The sequence below is a fragment of the Microplitis mediator genome, chromosome 2, assembly GCF_029852145.1.
Source record: "Microplitis mediator isolate UGA2020A chromosome 2, iyMicMedi2.1, whole genome shotgun sequence".
Lineage (NCBI taxonomy): Eukaryota > Metazoa > Arthropoda > Insecta > Hymenoptera > Braconidae > Microplitis > Microplitis mediator.
The window spans coordinates 25,271,935-25,295,704 of NC_079970.1; the positions used below are offsets into that span (position 1 = coordinate 25,271,935).

Below are 23,770 nucleotides of genomic sequence, written 5' to 3' on the forward strand. Positions count from 1 at the left end.
GTAATTCAAATTTTTAGGAAAATTCAAACAAAAAAAAAATCATAAGTTCAAACTATCACTGAAAAATAAAGAAATAAAATACGTTTTTTTTTTGTCTATTTTATTAATAAATATAATATTAAACATTAATTAAATGTAGAGAAGCAGTATTTGATTTTTTTTCATTTCATATTTTTTTTAATAAATAAAACAATTATTTATAATACCAATATACTTTTTTTTAAATTTTAATCGAGTTTGTTCCTACGTCCCACTGAAAATTTGGCAAGAATCATTTCGTTTTTTTTTTATCCATCATTTTAATTTAATAAACTCATCAATTTAATTGTTTACTTTATCGTGTGTGTATGTGACTTACAATCTATAGTGCTGAGAGGGAATCGGATATTATTTACATGGATATTTTTTTTTTCATATAGAATACAATGAGTATGAGCACACACGAGTATTTTTAAATATTTTAAATGAAATCAGCAACTTTACAACTGTATTTGCATTATTATTATTATAGTTATCATTATTATTATTAATATTAATATTAATATAATTATTATTATTAATTACTTTTTTTATAGTCTTCAAGTACATGACAAACTTATACATACATGGACAATTGACAATTTTATTTCATTTATTTTAGTACTTGTTATTATTATTCATTAGTTTCTTTTTTTTCAATTCAATTAATACAATTAGCGTCTTTTACATCACAGCTATTATACAAAAATTTATTTATTATTATTCAATATTTTTTTTTCTTTTATGTACTTATAATTTACTATGTTTAATTAATAGCGTAACAAAAAAATTATTTATTCATTAAATACTCATGTGTGCACATTTAACGTACAGTTTTTTTAAGTGTACGTCAATCTGTTTAAACATTCGACATTCAACCTTTCGAGATTCCTTCAGTTCAATTATAAAATAATAAATAATATTTATTTTTATTTTTTAAACAATTTAAGTCCAATTGCATATTCATAATTTTTAACCCATGTAAAAAAAATCGTACAAAAAAAATTAACGACTGAGTAAAAAGTTTTTTTTTTAATTTTGACATGTAAGGAAATTTTTAACTCCATTTTCAAAAGGTTCAAATCTGTTTTTTTTTTTTGTGTATAAAATATTTATGAAATTTTTCCTTAAGTTTATTTTTAATTTTTTTCATAGAAAGTAAATTTTGAATATTTCTTTTACTCTTGTGCAATTTTTTTTTTATTTATTTATTTTCAATCGTAAGGTTTGACCTCTTTTTTGACTTAATTTTCAGAGTTTCTTTGGAAAAAAAAATTTCCCACTTGGAAAATACGTGAAAAAAATATGAGTGTGAATGTAACAGACATCAGACAAATTTAAAATTATAAATAATTAAAAAAAAAAAATTTATGAAAAACGCACTTATTAATTTTGAAATTTTTTAAATGCGCATTTTTTAAAAATTTAATTTTATTAATTATTTACTCTATTAATTAATAATTTTAAATTCATCTGATGTCTGCGACATTCACACTCATAAAAAAATTCCTCATCGCCTCAAATTTTGTAACTTTTTTTTTACACGGGACAAATTAATTGCCAATTACAAATTAATGTATTTAAAATACGTCCATAATAATTTTACAAATTGAATTATTCAAATTTTAAATATTAAAAAATAAATCGTATTTATATTTTTACATAAACAATTTAAAGCATCGAAATAATTAAATTAACAATAACTTATTTTATTTTTTAAAGACACGTGTGCAATTAATCGTAAGCACTTGTTAATGATTTAATTAGGAAGACGTTTTACCCATCGGGTTACACGTTAAAATATTTACGTGTCTGTAAATAATACGTAGTAATTATAATAATAATATTTAATAATTAATGACACTAACTATACAAAAAATTAATAATCCATAGTAATTAATAATTTAAACTTAAATTACAATGCACAGATTGACGTACCCTCGGTCATGGAGTTTACTCCTTAAATGCAAATAAATACAGTATTTTAAAAAAATGTTACGTATACAAGAAACTTTAAATAAAAATAATAATTTTTTTTTATATATATATATTTATATTTAGTTTATTAATTATATAGACTTATTCATCATTAAATTTAATTAGCAGTTTATAATTCAGTACTTTGTGGATGAATTTAACAAACTGTGTATTTAAGTACAAGTGTTGAGTAATTAAAAAAAAATCTTTTCAATTTTCTTGTATACGTAAAATTTAATTTTAATTAATTATTTTTATTTAATAATATCATTCGGACGATAACGATTTCAATAGTCGATTTTAAAATTTATTTTAAATTTAAATGTAATAATTTATTTAAAAATTTTTTCATGTGCGTAGAAGAGCGCCGAGGAGCCTTGGCAGTGCTCAATTTATTTTATTTTTTTTTTTATTTTATTTAAAGTTCATTATTCATTATTTTAATTTCATTTTTTTTTATATATATTTTGTTCATTACTTTAGGCGCAGTCCAGGCGATTCATTCTCACGCAATTTGCTTTTGTATAAAAAGAAAAAATAATTATGAGAGTTATGATTATAAAAAAATAATTATAATTAATAAAAAAAAGTTGTAAATAAAAGTAAAAAAAATAATTTCCAGTCAGTCACTCATAGTTATGAAGAAAAAAAATATATATGTACTTAGTATAGTTTTTGTTTGTTTGTTTGTTTGTTTGTTCGTTTTATATATATATATTTTAAATGTATATGTAATTGTATATATGTATACTGAGTATTTAAACTTAGACATGGCCATGCTATTGCATACTGAATAAGTGTAATCACATTTAGCTGTTTTACATTTTTTTATCATTTGATAAGTAGCTATTAGATCAGTACAATTAAAACTGTGCTCGTAAACAGAGTGTACAATTATCAACTGTGTAATTATCTTTTATTGTTCAATTGTTTGTTATGTACTGTAAAAAATTTGTGGTGATTGCGGATTAAATCCGGAGTGAATGCGGAGCAGATGTCTGTTGGAGGAAAATTTACTCCGAAGGGGAGTTTATTTTGATGATAGAGAAAATGGGCTTGAGAAATGAAGGAATTTACTGTGCTGTCGACGAAACGAAACAGGAAGTTGAGTCGCCAAAAAATTATTACGCGACAAAAAAAATTTATTTAATTGTAGTGAATATTTTTTGTCTAAATTAGGAATAGTAGAAAATAAAAAATTTCTAGAACTCAGTAATAATTATAGTGTAGTATAATTTTTTGACGACTCAACTTCCTGTTTCAAGTTTTGCCGACAGCATAATAAAAATTCGTACATTTTTTGTCTCTATTTTTTTCTCTGTGAAACTCCAGTTCAAAGTGAAATTCACTTTCAAAGAGAGTTTATTTTAATACTAAACTTTTAAAAAAATCTAGATCACTCCGAAATCACTCCGCTGAAAAAACAAACTCTTTATTTACTCCGTTCACGGAATTATTTTTTTTCTAACTCCGAAACTTCTAGTCACGGAGTTTGGATTTAAATAAAATCCGAATTCACTCCCGATTTTTTACAGTGTAAATATTTATCAGTTGATTTATATTAACAATTATGTCAGATCAATATTATTTGTTTCCAGTTGGATAATTTTTGTAAAATTAAATTATTGTGATACTGAAAGTATCAGACAACAAATTTATTTATTTCAAATAAACAAGAAAATACTCATAGAAAAAACTTCAAAAATTGCAGATCAAAACTTTGTGTTCTAAAAAATTATATTTTTCTTACAAGTAACTCGATTATAAAAATAACAAAATTGTTTGATGTCTGCTACCTCCAGTATCATTAATTATTAGTTCAACAAAACAACTGTACCAACAATTTATTCAAAAAAAAAACAAAACGAAAGATTGACTTTCAAACAAAGTTATAAAAACAATGATTTTAATAAATACTAACAATTGTTTGTTCAATTGCTATTGAAAAAATAATGAACTCTTGCTAACGCGAGTAAAAAGTATGACTATTTTTTTGTATAGAATCAAATCAATGGTACGAATATCCGATACAATTAAAATAATAATTTTAAATTGGTAATTATTATTTTTTTTAAGCTAAATAATAGTACAGTTGGTTAATTGAAGCACTTGTATACAACACAGTTGTAAATGTACCATTAAATCGATGTACAATAGACACTTGCAGACAAACAAACGCATTGTCTTTGTATCTATTAGCCGTGCCATCGATAATTATTTGACAATAAGAAGGAGTTCAGGCACATCTTGATTCTTATTATTGTTTTTTTTTTTTAAATCTTTTTTTCTTAATCATGAACTGGTACAAAAATGCCGCACTTTTTTTTCTAACGTATATTCAACTACCGCTACCTATTTTCTTAATGAATTTTAATTTAATAATAATACAAAGTGGTTATAAAGTAACTTTTTTACCGTAAACTAATTCAATAACTTTAATACGCAAGAAAAAAAAAGCGATTGCGCTCCTAAACTTTCAAAGATTTTAAATAAACTGATGAAAAAAAATTCTTATTAAATTCTCGTAACTTTTAAATAAAAAAAAAAAATAATAAATTCAAAGTTTAATTTTAAAAGTTACAGATCTAGTAAAAATGTTTTATATAATTACTCATTAATTAACTGTAACTTTTTAATTATCACTAAAATTATATGTAATAATTAGCGAGTGAATTATTAATTACATTTATGTAGACAGTAGAAAATTTAGCTTGCAGTCTTTATAAATTCAGTACTTTAATTACCGGTTAATTAAAATTAAAGTAAAAAAATTTATGTATGTTTTTAATAACAAAACTCTTTAACCACTTTGTCATTAATTAATAAATATGTCATCAATTACATCATTAACAGTATTTGTAATAATAGTAAATAATTGTTTTACAATAGTAATAATTAATGATAATAATAATTGTATGTATAGACGACCGGATAGCAAATTACGAGAAAATACCGCGCGAAAATTATTATTACAAGTACGTTATTTAATTTGTCATTAACTTTTAGTTAATTACTTTTTTTTCTATACACTTAATTGTAAAAACGATATACGTTTATTTTATTTTTAAGTCGGTAAAAAAAAATCGTAACGTATAAAATAAAATGTAGATAAACAAAAAAAAAAATTGAGTCAAATTGTAAATTAGTCATGACTGAGTAATTAATATAAATAAATTTATTTATAAACTCGATTGAATAGTAACTGTACGTACGTGGGCTTGTAGGCCCAAGTGAGCTGCACTAAATTAATAACTGACTGCAACTCCGATACAAATATTAATTTTTTAAAATCGTCATTTAAATAAAAATAAATTTCATTTAATTAATCACCCACATTTTTCTAAAACGTTACTCATTAGCGTATAATTACGTACTAATTAAATATTATTTGTTTCTTATATTCGATTCTCTTAACGAGAGGCATTCAGCCTTACAATTTTTTGTTATTTCTTTTAATCATAATTATAATTATTATTATTATCTTACTAATAATAATAATAATATTCATTTATACATTTATAATCCCTCTCTAACTAGCTCACTACATTCCATGGATGTGCTTCCGCGCTTTGTTATTTTTTATGTATAATATTTATATATTTATATATATTTATAATTTTTTTTTTTTCATTAAATTTATATTTATATATAATTCATTTAATATATATACGTAAATATCAATTCTCGTGTATAAAAAAAAAGATAAAATATATCCGTAAGAATTGATACGCAGTAATTAATTACCAGTGAGTATTAAATGGTACGCGGTTAAATGCCTTGGTTATTATTATTACTTATTAATTAATAAATAATAATAATAATAATAATAAATTTCTAGTTTTCTTTTATACACAAATTTACTGACAACGTCAATTTTAAAAAATCTAATCAATCAATTAAATAAAGTAAAGAAAAAAATAAAAAAAATTTACAAATTCCCACAATTTTACACTATTCAGATCTACAATTCTGAATATTATTCAAAGGCATACCATAATCACTCACGATTACTTCACCCAACTCTTCCTATATCTAACATAATAATAATATTATTAATAATAATAATAATAATAATTTTTATCGTAAACGATAAGACAGTAGGCGTAGCCACACGTGCTCGGATCACAGATTGCTCGCTGCCCGTACACATTATTTATTTTTTTTAAAATATATTTGTACAAACAGTACTGATGGACACAATGACTGATTTCTTTCACTTATTTATCTCTTCATTTAAATTTATTTCTCTTCTTTTTATTTTATTTATTTATTTATTTACCTTTTTTTTAGTCTCTCTGTATTCCCTCGCGTTTTTCCATCCACAGAACGAGTCACCGGCGAACTTATGACCTGTCGCGATTCGCGATGCTAAAGTTTTTTTTATTTTATTTATTATTTAAGTCCGTGGGTTTGTTCAGCTATCGCAGTTTTGTTGTCACTGGCAATCTCGCTCGTATCACTTAATCGATAATGTGTTACACTTTTATACATGTTTATGAGGTGTTACTGCATATATATTTATACTTATGTATTATGTAGAGGTGTAATGTGTGAGTAATGAGTGTAATGCGTAGAGATTTAAAATTAACCGGATGTGTGTGAGCTTTGTAAGTCTGATGCGCAAAATCGAGGCACTAATCAGTAAATATTATCCGATAATTATTTAAATATTTAATTGTTCAATTAATCGAGCTGGTTTTAATGATGTTGTGTCAGCAGGCACTGGTCTCCTCACCCTCAAGTGTGCACGCAACATTTTCAAGTCTATGCGCTAAATGTAACTTGCGACATCCCGCGTCAGACTCCAAGGCCTCGAGAATCTAAAAAATACATTTTATAAACCGATATAATAATACAGGCTCTTTCTTTATATATGTATATAAATATATAAATATATATTTAACAAAATCTATGTAATTTAAATGTCAAGTATAAATTTTTAATGGTTTGCCAGGTTTTAATATTTCTTTTGATACTCGAGTAAAGACGCGGGCACAAAAAAAACTTTAATGATAAAAAAAAATAATTAATTACAGAGACTTTAAATTAAAGATATACTTTTTATTTATTAATTATGTAATAAAAAGTGTAATAAATAATATTATGAATACTAACTTGTTCGTAATATTTATGGACGTAGATGTATAGTTCCTTAAGAGCAGCAATAACGTCAAATTCATTGCCGTGTGACGCGCTTAATTGCTGCATGGCACTTGAAATATCTTGTTCAGTAATTGGCGGTAATTTCTGTACATCGTGATAAAATCTACCAACTTTGTCACGATAGTGCGGTATATCTTTAGCAAACAATAATTTATTTGAGGGTGAATCTTTGCCTAGACGATGCTCCGTCGTTGAACATGCGTCCATAAACATTTGGGCAATTACTGATAAACTCGAATCGACTGTTGTCGATTTGTTTATATCAAACATAAAATCAGGATTTTTAATAAAATTAACCCAGAATCTCAGTGGCAGACTGTTTGACTTCCATGCGTGTGCGACCTCGGGGTCGGTTATCCCGTGACGTTTAGCGGCTTCGTCGAGAAAATCAAAGAGCCATTTAACGGCACTGGGCAGCGCTTCGTTGGCCGTCAGAATCGTGTTGAGAAAATCGTCGACGAATTTTTGAACGGTTCCCTTTGTTGACAGCAGCCTCGTGAGGAATATTTCCGGGATGGCTTTGTGGGTGCACTCTGTGTGATGATGATGATGTTTGCTATTAGTAAACCCATTACTGGGAGGACAGTGTACTTCGTCAATGGGTCTTATCAGATGCCAGAGTCGCTGATTACCCGAGCTCTCTATGTCACCGTTCGCGGTTATCAGTGAAGGTGAATGCTGGGCATCGAAATAGATACCCGGTGGATGGGGATACATTATAGGACTGAGTAATCCGTGGCTGGGTGTTGATGGTAGATGCCCAGTCGAGCAGTGATTTATGCGATGAAGCGAATGATGATGCGTGTGCTGCTGATGGTGTGAGGATGGCTTACACGTGTGATAAGGTGTTTTGCAGCCCATTGTAAAGGCATCAGTCTGTCGGGGTATCAGTGACATCACTGCTGACTCCTTTACACCGTAATGCGAGAGGGTGTTTATTTTTTTCCACCCACCGCTGCACTTTGTCGTCAGATCCTCGTCTTGGAGAGTCAAATGACCGCCTCGGCCGTGCCGCCACTCGAGGTCGACGTTGTGAATGGACGGTCTCAGGGAGAACGGAGTGTTTTTGTACAACGCGTCAAGTATTTTCGACTTAACTTGACTTATCGTATCGCAGTCGAGAACTTTGCACTGAATCTTCTCGTCCAGGTCGTCTTGCACCACGTGCAGAGTCACCACACTGTGATCGATTTGTTCGCGCAGCAGCCGCTCTTCTGACAGCGAGTACCTCGCGTCGTGGGTCACCACGTCCACGGGCCCCTTCTCGATCTGATGCTTGATGGCTTTGAAGAGCAAAAAGAGCGAGGACGCTGCGTAATCTTTTAAATAATTGTACATACACAGCGCCATCCAGTTGGTCAGCATCTTCTCCACGACGGACTCCGTACGGCGAAGCATCAGCTGCGGATGCTTCGTGTCCACAGACTTGTCAATCAGTCTCAGCAACAAGTTCATCAGTACATCTGTCGCGTACTCCATTTTGCCCATAAGCACGACCATCAGCAGCGAGGCCACGTTTACTTTATCACGGATATTAAAATCTTTCTGCGCCTCCAGTGTCTCGATGAATGTCAGTATGAAACACTTGTTATTTACCAACTGCTCAAATTGTATCATCGCAGTGTCATAATTAGATCGTGATAATGCACTACGTGATCGCGGATCACTCAGTATCGGGTGGTCCAGTACACCCGGAAAAAATACTTTCATAATGTAATTTTTATGATCAAGTGTCGGTATACCCGAAGACTCAAGATCAGCTGTCAAATCAGTCATGTCAGTTTGTAATTCAGCAAACGCTTGTTTACACTCCATTCTTATGTTACTTTCAAGTGTGTCCATTTGAATCTGTATTCTCTTATACTCACGTTCAGCTTGTGTACTTTTACGTCTATAAACAACAAGCACAAGGACAAATAAAAATACTAAACCAAATGTACCAGCAGCAATACCGGCAATAGCCTCTGGTGGTATTGGATAAGATTTAATAACGTCGTATTGCAGATAACCTATTGGAAAACGTAGACTTCTACCAACACGTACAACAACCAGTGGCAAACCACGTTTTGTTTTAATACCCATTTCATCAGTACCCGCTGGCTGTTGATCTGGCGGAGTGCACACTAATTGTGTGTGTGCTAATGACGTAACATTGCACACCGCAGTGCCCACAGTAACATTAACATCAGTTTCATCACTAGCATAATTTAAATTTTCACCCTCGATCACCAATGTGTCACCTTTGTACAACTTAACCATGTGAGGAAATGAAAAAAATTTCGGGTCCTCGACGTACAGCAAACGATGCCGTAAATTTTGAAAATGTTTTTCGAGATCACGTACACTCTCAACGTTGTCCATAACGAAAGCAATCTTCAATGACAGCTGGGTGTCTTTAGTACCGCGTGATGCTATCAATGAATGGGGCTGCTGCTGTTGCTGCTGCTGCTGTTTATAAATCAATGACCGCACTAATCGTTTAGCGCGATGGTTATAAAATTTATCTGCGACACTGGGACTCGGGCACTCCATTTGAGTAGGATTCAGGACAATACAAACAGTTCTATTAACTGGCTTTAATTCGTTGTCTGCGTAAACTTCCATCTCGGGTTTTTGTATCGTATCTAAATTTGTTCCATGTACAGTTATCATACGGCCACCGGACACGAAACTGCGTAGAGGTTTTATTTCCATAATCGTTGGATCTTGGGTATAATTAAATGGGTTATTATTTAGTGTACGATTAGCACCATCGATACTGAGTGTCAATGTTTGAATTTGTCTAACACTATTTGATTTACTGGTGACACATGTCAAACGTGTACTGCTAGCTTGAGTTGCATTGACGTGACACTTTAATTCATCCAAATATGCTGATATTGTGCTACCAATATTTAGGTACTCGCCGGTGATTGCTATTTGTGTGCCACCGCTTTGAGGACCAACGGACGGATAAATACCGGACAGTTGTATATCTTTGTATTGAAATAATACCGTACTTTCAGTGTAACCGGCATCGTTGCCGACGACGACGGTCGCCTTGTCGGTGGCCTCGCGCTGTCCTGTACGGCAGATAATGCGCACTGATATTTCGTAGTCAACAAGAGTGCAAGGGGTGTTACCGATGTGAATTTTATTGGCAACGTCACTGCGTTTCAACCCCAAGTTGCTGCCTTCGATGGTTACAAGAGTGCCGCCTTCGATTGGGCCGCTCAGTGGCCGTATCATGTCGATGCGCGGCTTAGGGCATTCGGAAAAGGGCACATGCAGACACGAGTGTCGGTTCATACAACTGTTGCCGCACCACGAGCAATCAAATCGCGGATCACGTGTCATACAGAGCGAGCAATCAGCATGCTCACGGTGTGACCCAAGTACTTCACATTTGTATAAAATAATTGTTGTGCGGTCAACATGATGATTTGTGTTCCACACAACGGTAACTGATGCCTCGTACTCGCCGGTAGTGGCTTCGTATGAATATATTGTTTTGTCGCAGACAATAAAACGGCTGCTGTCGACCCGCGCTTGCACACGTAAATTAGCGCCCTCGATTGACACAATGCATTGGAAGCCGGTGTGGCCAATTTGGGGGTGAGGTAAATTTTCAACTTCCAGGACTATTTCTTTGGGCACATTGTTGGGCAGCATTAGAGGCTCTTGGCGCTTTGAAAAACGCGGGCAGTATTGGACACCGTGAGCTGCCAGTGTCGCAGCATTGGCATTATCACCAGATATTATATTACCTTGACAGCCGCTTGTATTGTGAGTGCACTTGTTGTCATAAACACACCAGCTGCAGCTCCACGGTGAGGTAACACACTCTGAGCACAAAGTGTGCCTCGAACAGTCAAAGTACGCGAAATTACGTGACACAAAGTCTTTATTGGTTTCACTAGATCGCACTGAGAGCGGTACCAGTACGTGATCCGTGCCCTCGGGTATACTCGGACGTCGTTGGATCGGAGGCGCAGGACAGGAGAGACCGGAGCCAGTCATCGTTGCGTCAATGGGCTCGGAGTTGCCGAAGACACATTTGTAATTCGCACCAGATGGTAATTCAGGCAGAGTTCTGATGGTCAGTTGGACCGTTGCCATTTGCTTAATAGGCAGACGGTCGGGTAATACTTGCTCAAAGTCAATACACTGCTGGCCTGTGCTCAAAGACAACCACCTTGGACTGCTGCGATTGGCTTTTTGACACGTACTCCTTACTGTGCAACGTTTTTCCAGGGAGCACCATCCACAGTAAGGATCTTTGGCGTCCAAACACGTACTGCAACTGGTGTAATCACTGCAGTGCTCAACTTTAACTTTTGTTATTCTTCCGGAAGACAGTACATAAATATAAGCACCGTCTGATGACAAGACCATGTCAGACAATATTTTATGCCCCTTGTCGACAGCAACAGTTTCATAAACCGAGGACTCGGAACCCGAGAGCAAAACTTTCTTCAGCATCCCGTCATTGGTCCCCAAAAATGCGACCGTGTGGCTCTCAGTGTTTGCGACCTTTATCGAGGTAACAAAAGTATCGGGAAACTGTAGAATCGCATGGCCAATAATCGGCGATACGCCAGATATTTTGAGACCGACCTCACAAAAATTGATAATGTTCCCAGTGGTGCCGGCTTCCGGGCACTCGCCGTCTTGTATTGGCCCGCTTATGTAACCCATATTGCGGTACTTGATACTGCCATTGAAACACATGTAAATATTTTCATTGAACTTAGCCTCGATGTCTTGAAGACTGTAAACACACAATGCTGATCGTGGTAGCGGTTCATTAGTAATGCCTTTGCTTGGTGAAAATACCGATACAAATACCGGATCGCCCGTAGTGATACCCAACTGTGAGGCTAAATCACTTCCGGCGGCAGCAACTTTGGCATCCTGTACTAAATTATAAACTTGCTCAGTGCCATTGCCCATATCAACATTACACTGCAGCGTTACCTCGGTATAACTATCGTAATTAGAATCATTAATACAACTACGTGCTAAACGTGATACGTAACCCAATTCCTCTTGTTCCGGTAAATATGATTGTTTTTGTACAAGAACAAAGTATGCATAATCACTGGCATTGAAACCATAAATATATTTAACAAGAAAGTGATCGCGATATTTAACGTCAATGTGAAGTATTGATTGCTTGTGGAATGTGTACTGTGCATACTCAAGAGTACCCAGTTGACGACTGGATATCGCCGGTACGTCGTGTCGATACTCGCCGTTATTTGTAAATGTTGTACCGACATATAGAATGTTGCTGGTATGCTCCCAGGCATTGTAACGTTTTGGTCCAATAAATGCAAACGTTGATGAATGCTCGTCATTTGCCGCGACACTGTGGGGTAAAAAATTTGGCTTCTGTGAGATGTTTGACATATTGTACTTCTCACAAGCGCCCTGGAGCAGAGACCCACACGCTATTAGAGTCTTTGACTCGAGATCACCAATCAGAAGTTTGTTTACGTTGTCCATTAACGACGTTGTCATTTCACGTGACGTACATCCGGTTGCATGGCACTGGGGATTATCTAACCTTGGTCCTGCAAATAAATTTAACGCCTCATTATTATCAATTGTTTTTTATCAAGATTAATATCTTTAAAATTATTATTAATCATCATTACGGGGATGAGTTGCTAGAGTTTATTCAAGCCCAGAGATAGAGAGCTGAGTTTATTGCTAATAACTCAATCAGTTATTTCCAATCAACTAGACCCCTGTTATTTTATTAAATAACTTGATGATTAATAATTAAATAATTTATACTGATGACAATTTACCAGTGGATACAAGTTGCTCTAGTTTAAGGTTTGCATCAAACTGCATCAGTCTATTAACAGCACCGGCGTAGAGTCTTCCGGTGTTTGGGTCAATCGTCAGATGATTAAAACGCAGCGGCCCCTCGCGCGTTGAATTCGGGTCCAATTTGCCGAAGGCGTCGATCGGGCGATGGCCGGATTCAGGTGGAAAACGGGCGACAATATGAAGGGTCGAGTTGTCTTGGGACAGAGAGGATGCTGAGGCCGTCGAGGAAGATGAGGATGCGGATGAGCTCGACGAAGGGACAGTCTGTGCAGATGCTATTGTTGTAGTTATTGTTAATGTTACAAGGACTACCGTCAATAGCCATACTGATGAAAGGAGAGATTCGATGGACCTGAAGCTCTGTGGTGATCTCAGTGTGCCTGTTTGTGTCTGGGTTCCTGTTTGCGGTGGTGTCGGTGTGCGTAATCGTGGCGGCGGCGGTACCACCAGTAAAATGGCAAAAGCTTTTGGTCCAAAGAGTCTCATTTCGTCGTGGTAAAAGTGGATAAAACATACAGGGTTAAGAGTTTGGGAAGGAGAGCAAAAAATAATGTATAATGAGTAGTAGTAATGGTCGTAATGGTGATGCTTGGTGAGCTTGAGGCTGAACTGCTGTTGGTGCTGGTGGTGATGGTGGCGGTCCTAGTGCTGCAGGAATAGTAGTAGTAGTAGTAGTAAAAGGAAAGGTAAAAAAGGAATTTTTTTATAAAGAACTTTGAAATGGGTAAAGAGCAAATGGGGAAGGAATAAAGAGAGGGAGAGGGAATAGAAAGGGAAAAAGAACCCTGCTGGTAGTTGGCCAATGTCTAAAAGGCGCTACCAGCTTCGTGTGTATTCACACTCCAGCATCATGCTCACTGTCTCGAATTCCTGGAACAACGACAGATGTTTATTCATTAATATTATTTATTGCTAGCATTATTCTTACAACTACTACAACTATTACTGCTATTATTATTTGTTGTAAGCGTTATATTTATTAATATACATATGGATTTAGTACCGGCTTATTATCAATGTTTAGTTTGATAAGATATCGTTATGGGTATTTACATCTGATTAATTGTTATGAATCCTTATGAGGATTATCTTACATTTCCCAGACCAGACCAGACACTCGGTATATCTACGATAAAATAATTATGCATATTTATATAGCTTAGCACTCATTAATCTCATCTCAGTCAGACGATATACTTTTTCACCTCGAGATTATGCACTAGTTTTTATTTAAATATTTATTTTTACAACTCCGTTTATATTTATACTCTTTTTTATTAAACTACTCATGAAGATACACGTGCTAATTAAAGTAGTAATTATTTACGGATCAATTGTCTCTTTCATACTAAAATAGAGTGCATCTACTGTGCGGAAATTAAAAATAAACATGTCATTCATATTTAGTTACAACCGTTTCATTACAGGGTACATGTCAACGTCATTAGCAAACCTCCGACTAAAAATTATTCACCAAATTGTTATTTTTAATTTTCTATCAGCAATTTACGTCACCGTATATGAGAGCGATACATTTCTGTATTTAAAAATTCAAAAATTTTTTTTTTTGCCTCTAAAAAAATTCATCTCAAGAATTTTTTATTTTACTTGGAAAATTAAAAATAATCAACTTTTTTGTGATGAAAAAAAATTTTTGAATTTTTTTTTAAATTGTAAATTAAAAAAAAATATTTAAGAAAATTGCACCTGTAGTTTTTTAAATTTTCTACATGTGCATATTTTAAGTTTTTTTTTTTTTTTTTTTTTTTTAATTGAACTGTCAAAAAAAATTCAAAAATTGTTAATTGTTTGCTAACCAAGATCATAAAATCTAATTAATTAAAAAAATTGTTTATTTAAAAGATAAAATTTTAAAATGGAGTAGGAAAGTTTTTGAGTGAAGTTTAAAATCTTCACTGGCAAAAAAATATTAATATTACTCCGATAAAATAAAATTAAAGATCCAAGTGTTTAAATATCTATAAAATATCTCGATAACAAGAGTAGCCTAGTAATTTACCGAGTTAATGATTAAAGAAACCAATTGACTGAGTCTTTAATTAACCATCTCGAGTCTGGCTCTCGAGGAACCAACAGTCATCTCTCTCATACATTTATTACGCTTATTATTATAAACAATAATAATAAAAAGTATTAAAAAAATAAAAAAAATATATATACACATATATATAAACGTTGAGAGATGGTTCAAGTATCGAGCGTACAAACAAAGACCATATAAAGCATTCAAATAGAATAATGAAGTCTCAATGTTTTCAAGTAGTACTTGAATCCCGACGACGTTGTTTTTACAACAATAAACTGTAGGAGCAGTGGCATAAGCAGTAGCAGCAGCACCAGCAGGAATATAAGTATCAGCATAAGCATAAGCAGAAGTAGAAGTAGAAGCAGGAGCATGAGCACCACCAGGAGCAGGCATCCCTTTAGCCCATCGACATTTCAGCTCGTAAATTAATAATGACTAATGAGGAATGCACAAGAGATGGCTGCAGTGCTATGACAAACGGGCCCAGGTGGCACTCTCCCCACGACAGCTACTACACTACGACTACCATCACATCACCAAAGTATTCACTCTTTCCTCTCATACCCACACTCTTACTCTTACTCTAGAGTACCCTTACATACACACCGCCCTTTGCTATATCGCGCACACTACTGTTCAAATATCTACTTCTACTACCTACCACTCTAACAATATACATATACATATATACATATATATATATATATATATATATATATATATATATATATATATATATATGTATATATATATGGTGGTACATTACAGCGATGTATGGTGTATAGGGAGAAAGCGCGGGGGGGTGAGAGGAAAAGAGGGAGAGAAACGTAGGCGCACTTGACAGCTAAGGCCACTGTCTTCGCACAAAGGCAAGGCTATCGTCCCCCCTGTGTATCATCATCAATTTTCTCTTCCGACAATTTTATTCCAAAAAAAAAATACCTAAAAAAAACCTCGTACAATGCACCCGATCTGTAAAAAAAAAATCTTTAAACTGATATATCCGATTGCCGGAAAAACTGATAATGATGAAATTTCGGAGCTCAGACTGATGGTCTTTTTTTTAATTTTTTTTTTGAGTAAGTGCAGGTACCTTTGTCTGCACGCGGTGCAGTATTTTGATTTCAGCCAGGATACATTTAAAATATATATATTGTGTCAGCGAGTTACCTTATTCGATAGAGAACACACGGGGACATTGTAGTTTTGTTAAATTCAAGGATCAAGGATTCACTAGATCGGGAGAAACAGCAGTCTTGAGCATGATGAGGATGGTGTGCACACATTAATCTTATTCGATCGTCGCCCAGGTCGTTGAGCTCGCGACACACAATAAACAATATATTATATCAAATTATATATCCACTCACTGTTTTACTATATGTATATATGTATACCTATATATATATATGTGTTGTAGATAGGTATATATTTAAACACTGGTTGTTTATATACTTAATAAATATCCACATGTACACGCACTGATTATTGTTGAGTAATCCGATGGTTTATTTAACACGAAACGTTCACAGTTGTGACGTATCGAGTATGTCAATTACAATAACACTAAGCGGGATACCGTCGGGGTCGGCCGCCATTTAAATTCGACGGACACGGGTTGTACATGGGGGTTGGATACCGTGACTACTACAGCGTGCGCTCCTGTTCCGCCGCCCTCCCCCAAGCTGACGAGCTGAGAGTTATCCTGCTCCCTGTTACACTGCTTCCGTCTCGCTTGGACCCATCTACCGGAGCATCGTCTCCACTTTGTTTGAATTTCCCGCTGCGCCGACGCCCTCTCGACGAAAATTTTTTAACTGTTTCATGGAAATGGACTGGCGGGACTGAGGCGCCATCTGGACAGTTTTCAAACAACACGGCGTTGGTGACTCAGCAAACCAGTGGAAATACGACTTAATGCTTGGGATAAATTCCTCGATATATATCTATATATGTGTATAAACTTGTTTACAAAAATATATACGGTTAAAATTATAGATAATTACTTATAATTTAAGTTTTTATTGATAATTAATAAAAATGATATTTTTTTTTTAAACTGAAAAATGACTGACAGTTTTTTCTTACAATAAATTACGGGATTAAAATGAATTATTTAAAAATATGCAGAGGAATTTAAAAAGTTTGAATTTTTTTTTATTTGTAAATTTATTTAATAAAAAAAAAATTGTCTGATTTTATTGTCAAAAAAAAATTATAAGTAAAAAACATGAGTGTGAATCTAGTAGACATCAGACGAATTTAAAATTATAAATAAATAGAGTAAATAATTTTTAAAATAATATTTCGAAAAAATGCACTTATTAATTTTTAAATTTTTTAAAAATTTTATTTCGTTAATTATTCACTCTATTTATAATTTTAAATTTGACTGATGTCTGCTACATTCCCACTCATTAAAATAAAGGAATTTTCGAGCGGAGTGTGAACGTAGCAGACATGAGTCAGTTTTTAAATTTTAAATTAATTAATTAATTAACTAGAAATATTGCATTGAAAAAATGCGCGTACTGATATTTGAATTTTCTAAATACGAATTTTTTAATTTTTACTCTACTCACATTTTATTTATTTATTCAAAAATTTGAAAATTGCTAATTGTCAGTGACAGACACTCATGTCATTGGATCAAACAAATAATATATTTTCTTAGGTACAAGTTTGTCAGTATGATGATAAATATTTTATGAAGAAGCTCTTGAAGTTGATCCATTGATTTTGGAGTCGAGATGACTCAATAATACAAGAGTTTTAAATCGCATCAATTATAAAACATCCAGAATTCAAATAAATGCATGCCAGTAATTTTTAGAAACTTCTACATATTTTTTCTTTCCCCATTTTCTTGTTTGTTGAGAAAAACTGTCTGCGATCTTCATTGTCACGAAAATATTTATTAGAAAAGAGAAATCAAATTTAAAAAATGGTGTTGGTAAGAAATATAAAAGGGGTAATTTAAATACACGTATTTATTTATCTGAATATATTTATAATTAAAAAAAATAATTGGCGCCTGGATTTGAATATAAGGCGGGAAAATTTAAGAATCAATAGAAAGTCAGCAGCTTCACTTTTAAATCGGCAGTCAGCTTCCAACCAGAAATTAAAATTTCCCAATATAATTTGATCTGTATAACGAATAAAATTAAGTATTGAAAGAATATTAAAACCTGGAAAGTATTTAAATAATTCAATTATTATTCAATACCCACTTGGTTCGCGGAAACGTCAAAAATATTTATTATACTTTTGGTATAAATAATGGAGCCTAGATTTTTAAATAAAAAAAGTTTTAATGATTTAAAGAAAAATTAATTACTAATTTAAATTTTTATTAATTGTTACCTGCGCGTAAATTGCGATGAATTAAATGCACACCAGAAGCCATTAACAGACACAACCCGTCATAATTTTTTTCTTATCACTTGTCAATAATTTTTTAAAGATCTAATGGCAATTATTGGCTACTGTTGATTATCTTAAATTGTAAATTATTTTTATTTACAGATTATTACCAAAGCAACGAAAACTGTAAAAATATTCACAGTTTATTTTTATTTCCCTTATAGAAATCGTGTAATGTAATTTTAATATTTTTGTTTTAAATACAAGTGTACAATTAGCAGTTGCTATAAAATAGATGTAATCAATCCCGCTAATCACTTACTACTTAAGGAATTTTTCAAATTTTTTTTTTTTATAATTACTGAGTATCGATACGAGAAAATTGATCTTTATTTCCAATAAATGTATCGAGGACAAAAGTCTGCGTGATTTATAAGATGATTTTTTTTAAATTTAAATTTTCTTTTTTTAATTAATTATATAAAGTAAATTATTTCTATACATTTCATTGTTTTTAAATGTAAGCCAAAAAAAAACTTATCAATACGAGAAAAATTTGAAAACAATAAATTTTCAATATTTCTATAAAATAAAATGGCATCGGTTGCCGGGCTCAGCACAGGGACCATAATTATTATTATTATTTTTAAACGATATAAAAAATTAATTGAAAAAAAAAAGGCAAAAAAAAATCAAAATAAAGGCCATCAAGAGTCTTAATTTTTAGTATCCAAGCAAATTATTTATACAAGCTTATTATTTTTTTAATTATTAATATTTATACGTATTAGGTATTCCTCAGATAGCTTTATATTTACTAGCCTGCAATTAGGCCTTCAATTACTCTTAACTCTTAACTAAAAAAGAAAAAAAATTTAACAACAAAATGCGCTGAAAAAAAAAACCATTGCAGTCTCCGTAATCGTTACCGTTTTTTTTAAATCCTTAATTTTATATAAATATTTAAGACTGTAAAAATCGATTCTCCTACTCGTACTTCTGGTTTATCTGTCGTCATTTTATTTTCATTTTCATTTAATTTTCTGCATAAAAATTAATAATAATTATAATTATAATTAATGTAGCAATTTTTACGCTGTTACAATGCTACCATGTAAAAATGTTTATTACAGTTGTTGCGAAAAAATAAAAAAAAAAATAGATTTACGTACACGCACGTTAAGTTTAAAACATAAACACTTAGTCTCCGCGTGACTTACTCCAGCAGTCGTTCTTAGACTAGTATATTAAAAATAAAACGGTTTGTTACGCTGCACAAATAATGCAGGAAAAAAAACTACATGGTATTTATTAATTGATTAATCGATGGATTAATAAATTAATAATTTAGACATAAGTATTATTTACTTATGTTGTCTACTCTTATCAACGTTTATAATTTAGTTTTATTCCTTGGGTTTCAATTTACGCATACGTACTGATGTTTTTTACGTATATTAAATATATAACTAAGTATGTTTTTTTTAACGTTGCGAGATTGTGGTGACAATTTATAATAAAAGTAGCATAGAGGGCTAGTTTTTAAAGTTATAATAATTATTTAATTATTCACTGATGGTTCTGAGTGTAGTTATTTTAATTTTTTTTTTTTCCATGGTGGGAGTTTTTTTTTCTTATTTATTATTATTTTATTTTATTATTTTTTTTTTTTTTTTTCAATTTGCTGCTTGAATGTTAACACAGCAGGGAGAAATTAAGAGGCTGTGATGGGATCCTAGCCCAAGGATGGGAAGTCGTGCTCATCGTCGACCTTCGGAGCGTTCTGGGGACGTCCACGTGGTGATCTTTGTTCGACTGATGGAGCTGGGGCCTTGATGACATCCTAAATAAAATATAAAACAATAAATAATGAGTTGAGAATAAATAAATTATTGAATTTTAAATTTAAGAAAAAATTCTTACAGCAGCGCGAGTGTCATCTCTGGTAATTCCACCGCGATTACCACCGAAGCCGCGTCCATTCATGCGGTCACCGCGACCACGTCCACCGCGACCACCGCGTCCTCCAGCGCCACGCCGAGAGTCACTGAACTGAATCTCAATGTCGTAGACGCGCTTTTGTCTGCCAACGCGTTGCGGATACTCAGCAGCGGCGTCGTAATCATCCTCATCTTCTTCGTCTTCCTCAGCGCCTTCCTTCTTCTTTTCCAAGGCGTACATTTTTTTCCAGCGAGTCAAGTCCTCGCCTTCACCGGCCTTACGCAAATTGTAAGTCGGCTTGGCACGAGTGCCGCGCAGTGCCTTCCATTCATCGTATGTCAGTTCTTTTGTTTCTTCCTCGGCGGGTTTTTCTTCAGCAGATACATCGCCAGCAGTTGCTGGAGCTTCTGTTGAGTCCTTGGTCTCCGTTGAAGCTGCTGGTACTTCTTCGGGTTTGTCCAAATTACCCCAGTCTTCATTGGTTTCCGGGTTAAGACTTTCCCTATTTTTAAATGTTATTTTTAATTTTATGTTGATAAATGCAGAGCTGATTATCTCAAGTCGTTATGACTAATGAGATAAATTTGCAGTAAACAATAATAATAATAAAAAAATTATATAAAAATAACAATAAACTTACGCAATGTCATCGTTGTGAGTTCCCCAGTTGTGGCTGCCAGCGCCGTCTTTCTTGTCAACTGGTTTAACTCCGCTGTAAGCATGCCTGATATCATTAATACGGTACAAATAAACCGAAAAAAATTAAAACAAAATGATAACTTTAATTAATGCGCTACAAAAACTTTAATTATAACGCTTACCTTGGTTGCCTTTACGTCCAGACATAAAATAAAAATTAATTATTTTAAAAATGCCCTACAGACAATTATTTATGACCGCGAATTAAATTTAATTATAGTCAACTAATTCTAATTAATAATGAGGTAAAAAATCTAGTACCCGATCAGGGAACTAGTACTCGATCACTCCATGTATTTATGGATCTATATATGGTCAAATTTAGTAAATATAGATATAGACGTACATGAGTGATCGAATACTAGTTCTCTGATCGGATACTGAGTCTGTTACGTTGATTATAAATTTAAAAAATGTGAATTAGAACATACGTTTTATCAGAACCAGATTGACGATCGAATTCCCGTTTGCCGCGACTGTCGAAACCGCTGCGTGCTCCTCTTGGTCCACCGCGTCCACCACGTGGGGCTAAGCCGCCGCCGCCTCGCGGGCCACCACGTGCTGGTCTTCGGTCGCCAAAGTCGCCGCGTGGGCCATCAGTTGAGTTCCGGTAGTCCCGGTTTTCTCGGCCCTCGCTGTTAACAAGCAAACAATTATTAGATAAAAAAAAAAAGTAATTAAAATATTTTTCCCACTTTATCTTTTATCTTTACCAGCCTTGGAAATTTAAATATAATTCTATCAGTAGATCGCAATAAAACTTAAATCTCAGAACTTATGAGTAATAAAAAAAAATTACCCAGGAGGTCCTCGTCTGTATTCTCCCTGACTGCGAGGAGGACGATCACCATCTTCGCGGTTACGTCTGTTGTTATGATCCTCGCGTGACTCGCCGGAGAACTTTACGTTGCGATCACCGCCGCCTGAACGTTGCTGAGCTGGTTTTTTTTCAACTAAATAAAATATATTTTTTAAAATTATTAATCATTAATTACTTTACTAATTACCAGAGTAATTAAATTTTTAAATTACAAACTACGTCTCATATTGAAGTTTATTTTTAATTAAAAAAAAAAATTAATTTAAGCAAAAAATATATAAACTATAAATATTTACCAACTACAGACAGTAAAAGTAAAAGTATAAATTACTAAAACTAAATAGTAAACCACAGTGGGAGGTAAGGTGATAGTTGTATTTTTATCATGCCTCATGGCGGACATGTTGGCTAGACCCACGAACAAGCACATGGAATTTCAAATTATTTCTACCGCCCAGCTGTTCTTTAATTTCAATGTCTCCATTGCATATCAAAAATAACAAAGTATTTTTTTGCCCGCATTTTCTCGAAGTTTCAAATAAAAAAAAAAATCATATGAAAAATAATTTTCAAAGTAAAAAAAAATGCTACCGTATACGGAAGGTCATGATGAATTGCAAGATTTAAAAAATGAGAAAAACTATCAGTCCAAGCAATAATTAATTTAATAATTATTTTTATTATCAAATAAAAAAAGGAATGAAGTTGAAGAAGCTTCGGTCTGATAAAACTAGCGGCCCGCACGCCGGTAGATGCTCAGATAACCCATGAAAACGCCCCAAAGACTAATGATTTTTTTCTGTTTGTCATCAGTGATTAAATAAACTGACGATAAATAAAAAAGTTAAAAATATTTAAATTGTAGGGGGCTGGTATTTTTGTGGTGAAAATCCAGAGCATGAGATATCGAGGGAGAATAATCGGCTGAATGAACACGAGGTCCATGGTCGGCCATAGTGGCAAACACGAGGTCAAGTGATTCATATCAGCTTTGATTAAAAATAATGTTACTAACCTTGATCCTTTTTGAGTTCCTGAGCAGGCTTGACTTGCTGCTGCTGAGCTTCCTTGATAACACGACTCTTTTGTGGTTTAACACCAGGAGTTTTGGCTGGTGCCTCAGGTTGCTTACTTTTGTTCTCCTTTTCTGATAGCTTTTCTTTTTTCTTAGCTTCCTTCTCTTGTTCGCGAACTTTCAGTAGCTCCAAAGGATCCTCATCTTCGTCCAGGGCTAACGAGAACTTGTTAGTTACAGTGATGCTGTACTCCATGGCGATATTTATCCTCTTTTTGACGAGGATTATGCAAATAATTATCGGCTACTCTTGAGCCCTTGTGTAACAGATACATTCAATTTTTCAATATGGCTGAGACGAGAAGTTCGTGTCTACCACGAGGTCTGTGCTGGGCTTGGGGAGGGACCGCATTCTTGTCTCAAACCCAGACTCTCTCTGCCCCCTCCACTTTTTATTTTTATCACTTAATTATAACATCTGATCAGTCAAATAAATCAATTTAATTATTTATATATTTATCCCGATAATTTTATCACTAAACAAAATATTATTTATTATTAATTCAGTTAAATTACCAGCTATCGTTTGTTGATAATCAGCCGGGTTTCCATGAAAAAACGCGGCCAACTTTTCAACTATTTTTGAATTTTAAATAACAGCGTTTTTAATAACTTTTAATTAATTACTGTCACCATTCACTTATTTTAATTTTGTTCATTTAATAACAGAAATTATTTATTTTACGTAAAATTAAATCCTAATGTTTTAAAAATTACCGCCGCGCCACTCGGCCGGCGCGCGAACTAAGCAGCGGGAAAATTCAAATGAATAAAATTTCATTGCACAAAAAAACATTATTATGAATCTTATAAATTTATTTATAATTAAAAATACATGATATAT

At 33.0% G+C, this 23,770-nt stretch overlaps 2 protein-coding genes across 3 annotated transcripts; both read right to left on the bottom strand.

The window, feature by feature from the left end:
* Positions 1-354: 354 nt before the first annotated feature.
* LOC130663772 (plexin-B) lies at positions 355-16,956 on the bottom strand. Its single transcript, XM_057463211.1, has 4 exons — positions 16,196-16,956; positions 12,954-13,848; positions 7,111-12,713; positions 355-6,815 (listed from the first exon to the last, which is right to left on the bottom strand). Exons 2-4 carry the CDS (start codon positions 13,462-13,464, stop codon positions 6,708-6,710), a joined length of 6,222 nt encoding a protein of 2,073 aa, XP_057319194.1. The 5' UTR covers positions 13,465-13,848; positions 16,196-16,956; the 3' UTR covers positions 355-6,707.
* A 3,026-nt stretch (positions 16,957-19,982) lies between these two features.
* Positions 19,983-23,260, bottom strand: LOC130664110 (plasminogen activator inhibitor 1 RNA-binding protein-like). 2 transcript variants are annotated; one of them, XM_057463871.1, is made up of 6 exons: positions 22,867-23,260; positions 21,831-21,984; positions 21,463-21,666; positions 20,973-21,056; positions 20,315-20,834; positions 19,983-20,234 (listed from the first exon to the last, which is right to left on the bottom strand). In XM_057463871.1, the coding sequence occupies exons 1-6, from the start codon at positions 23,120-23,122 to the stop codon at positions 20,127-20,129; spliced, it is 1,326 nt and encodes a 441-aa protein (XP_057319854.1). In that variant the 5' UTR covers positions 23,123-23,260; the 3' UTR covers positions 19,983-20,126. The 2 variants fall into 2 exon arrangements, with proteins under 2 accessions (XP_057319854.1, XP_057319855.1); XM_057463872.1 differs by having other exon boundaries at positions 20,973-21,044; positions 22,867-23,258.
* Between the last annotated feature and the right edge of the window lie 510 nt (positions 23,261-23,770).

Bases quoted from the DNA above. Each gene is read 5' to 3' on its own strand.
- LOC130663772 (XM_057463211.1), bottom strand. From the start codon at position 13,464: ATGAGACTCTTTGGACCAAAAGCTTTTGCCATTTTACTGGTGGTACCG. The intron at 12,714-12,953 runs GTAAATTGTCAT...ATTTATTTGCAG, and splicing joins AGAGCAACTTGTATCCACTG to GACCAAGGTTAGATAATCCC. The intron at 6,816-7,110 runs GTTAGTATTCAT...TGTATTTTTTAG, and splicing joins TCCATAAATATTACGAACAA to ATTCTCGAGGCCTTGGAGTC.
- LOC130664110 (XM_057463871.1), bottom strand. From the start codon at position 23,122: ATGGAGTACAGCATCACTGTAACTAACAAGTTCTCGTTAGCCCTGGAC. The intron at 21,985-22,866 runs GTTAGTAACATT...TATTTTATTTAG, and splicing joins GGAACTCAAAAAGGATCAAG to TTGAAAAAAAACCAGCTCAG. The intron at 21,057-21,462 runs GTATGTTCTAAT...TAATGATATCAG, and splicing joins CAATCTGGTTCTGATAAAAC to GCATGCTTACAGCGGAGTTA.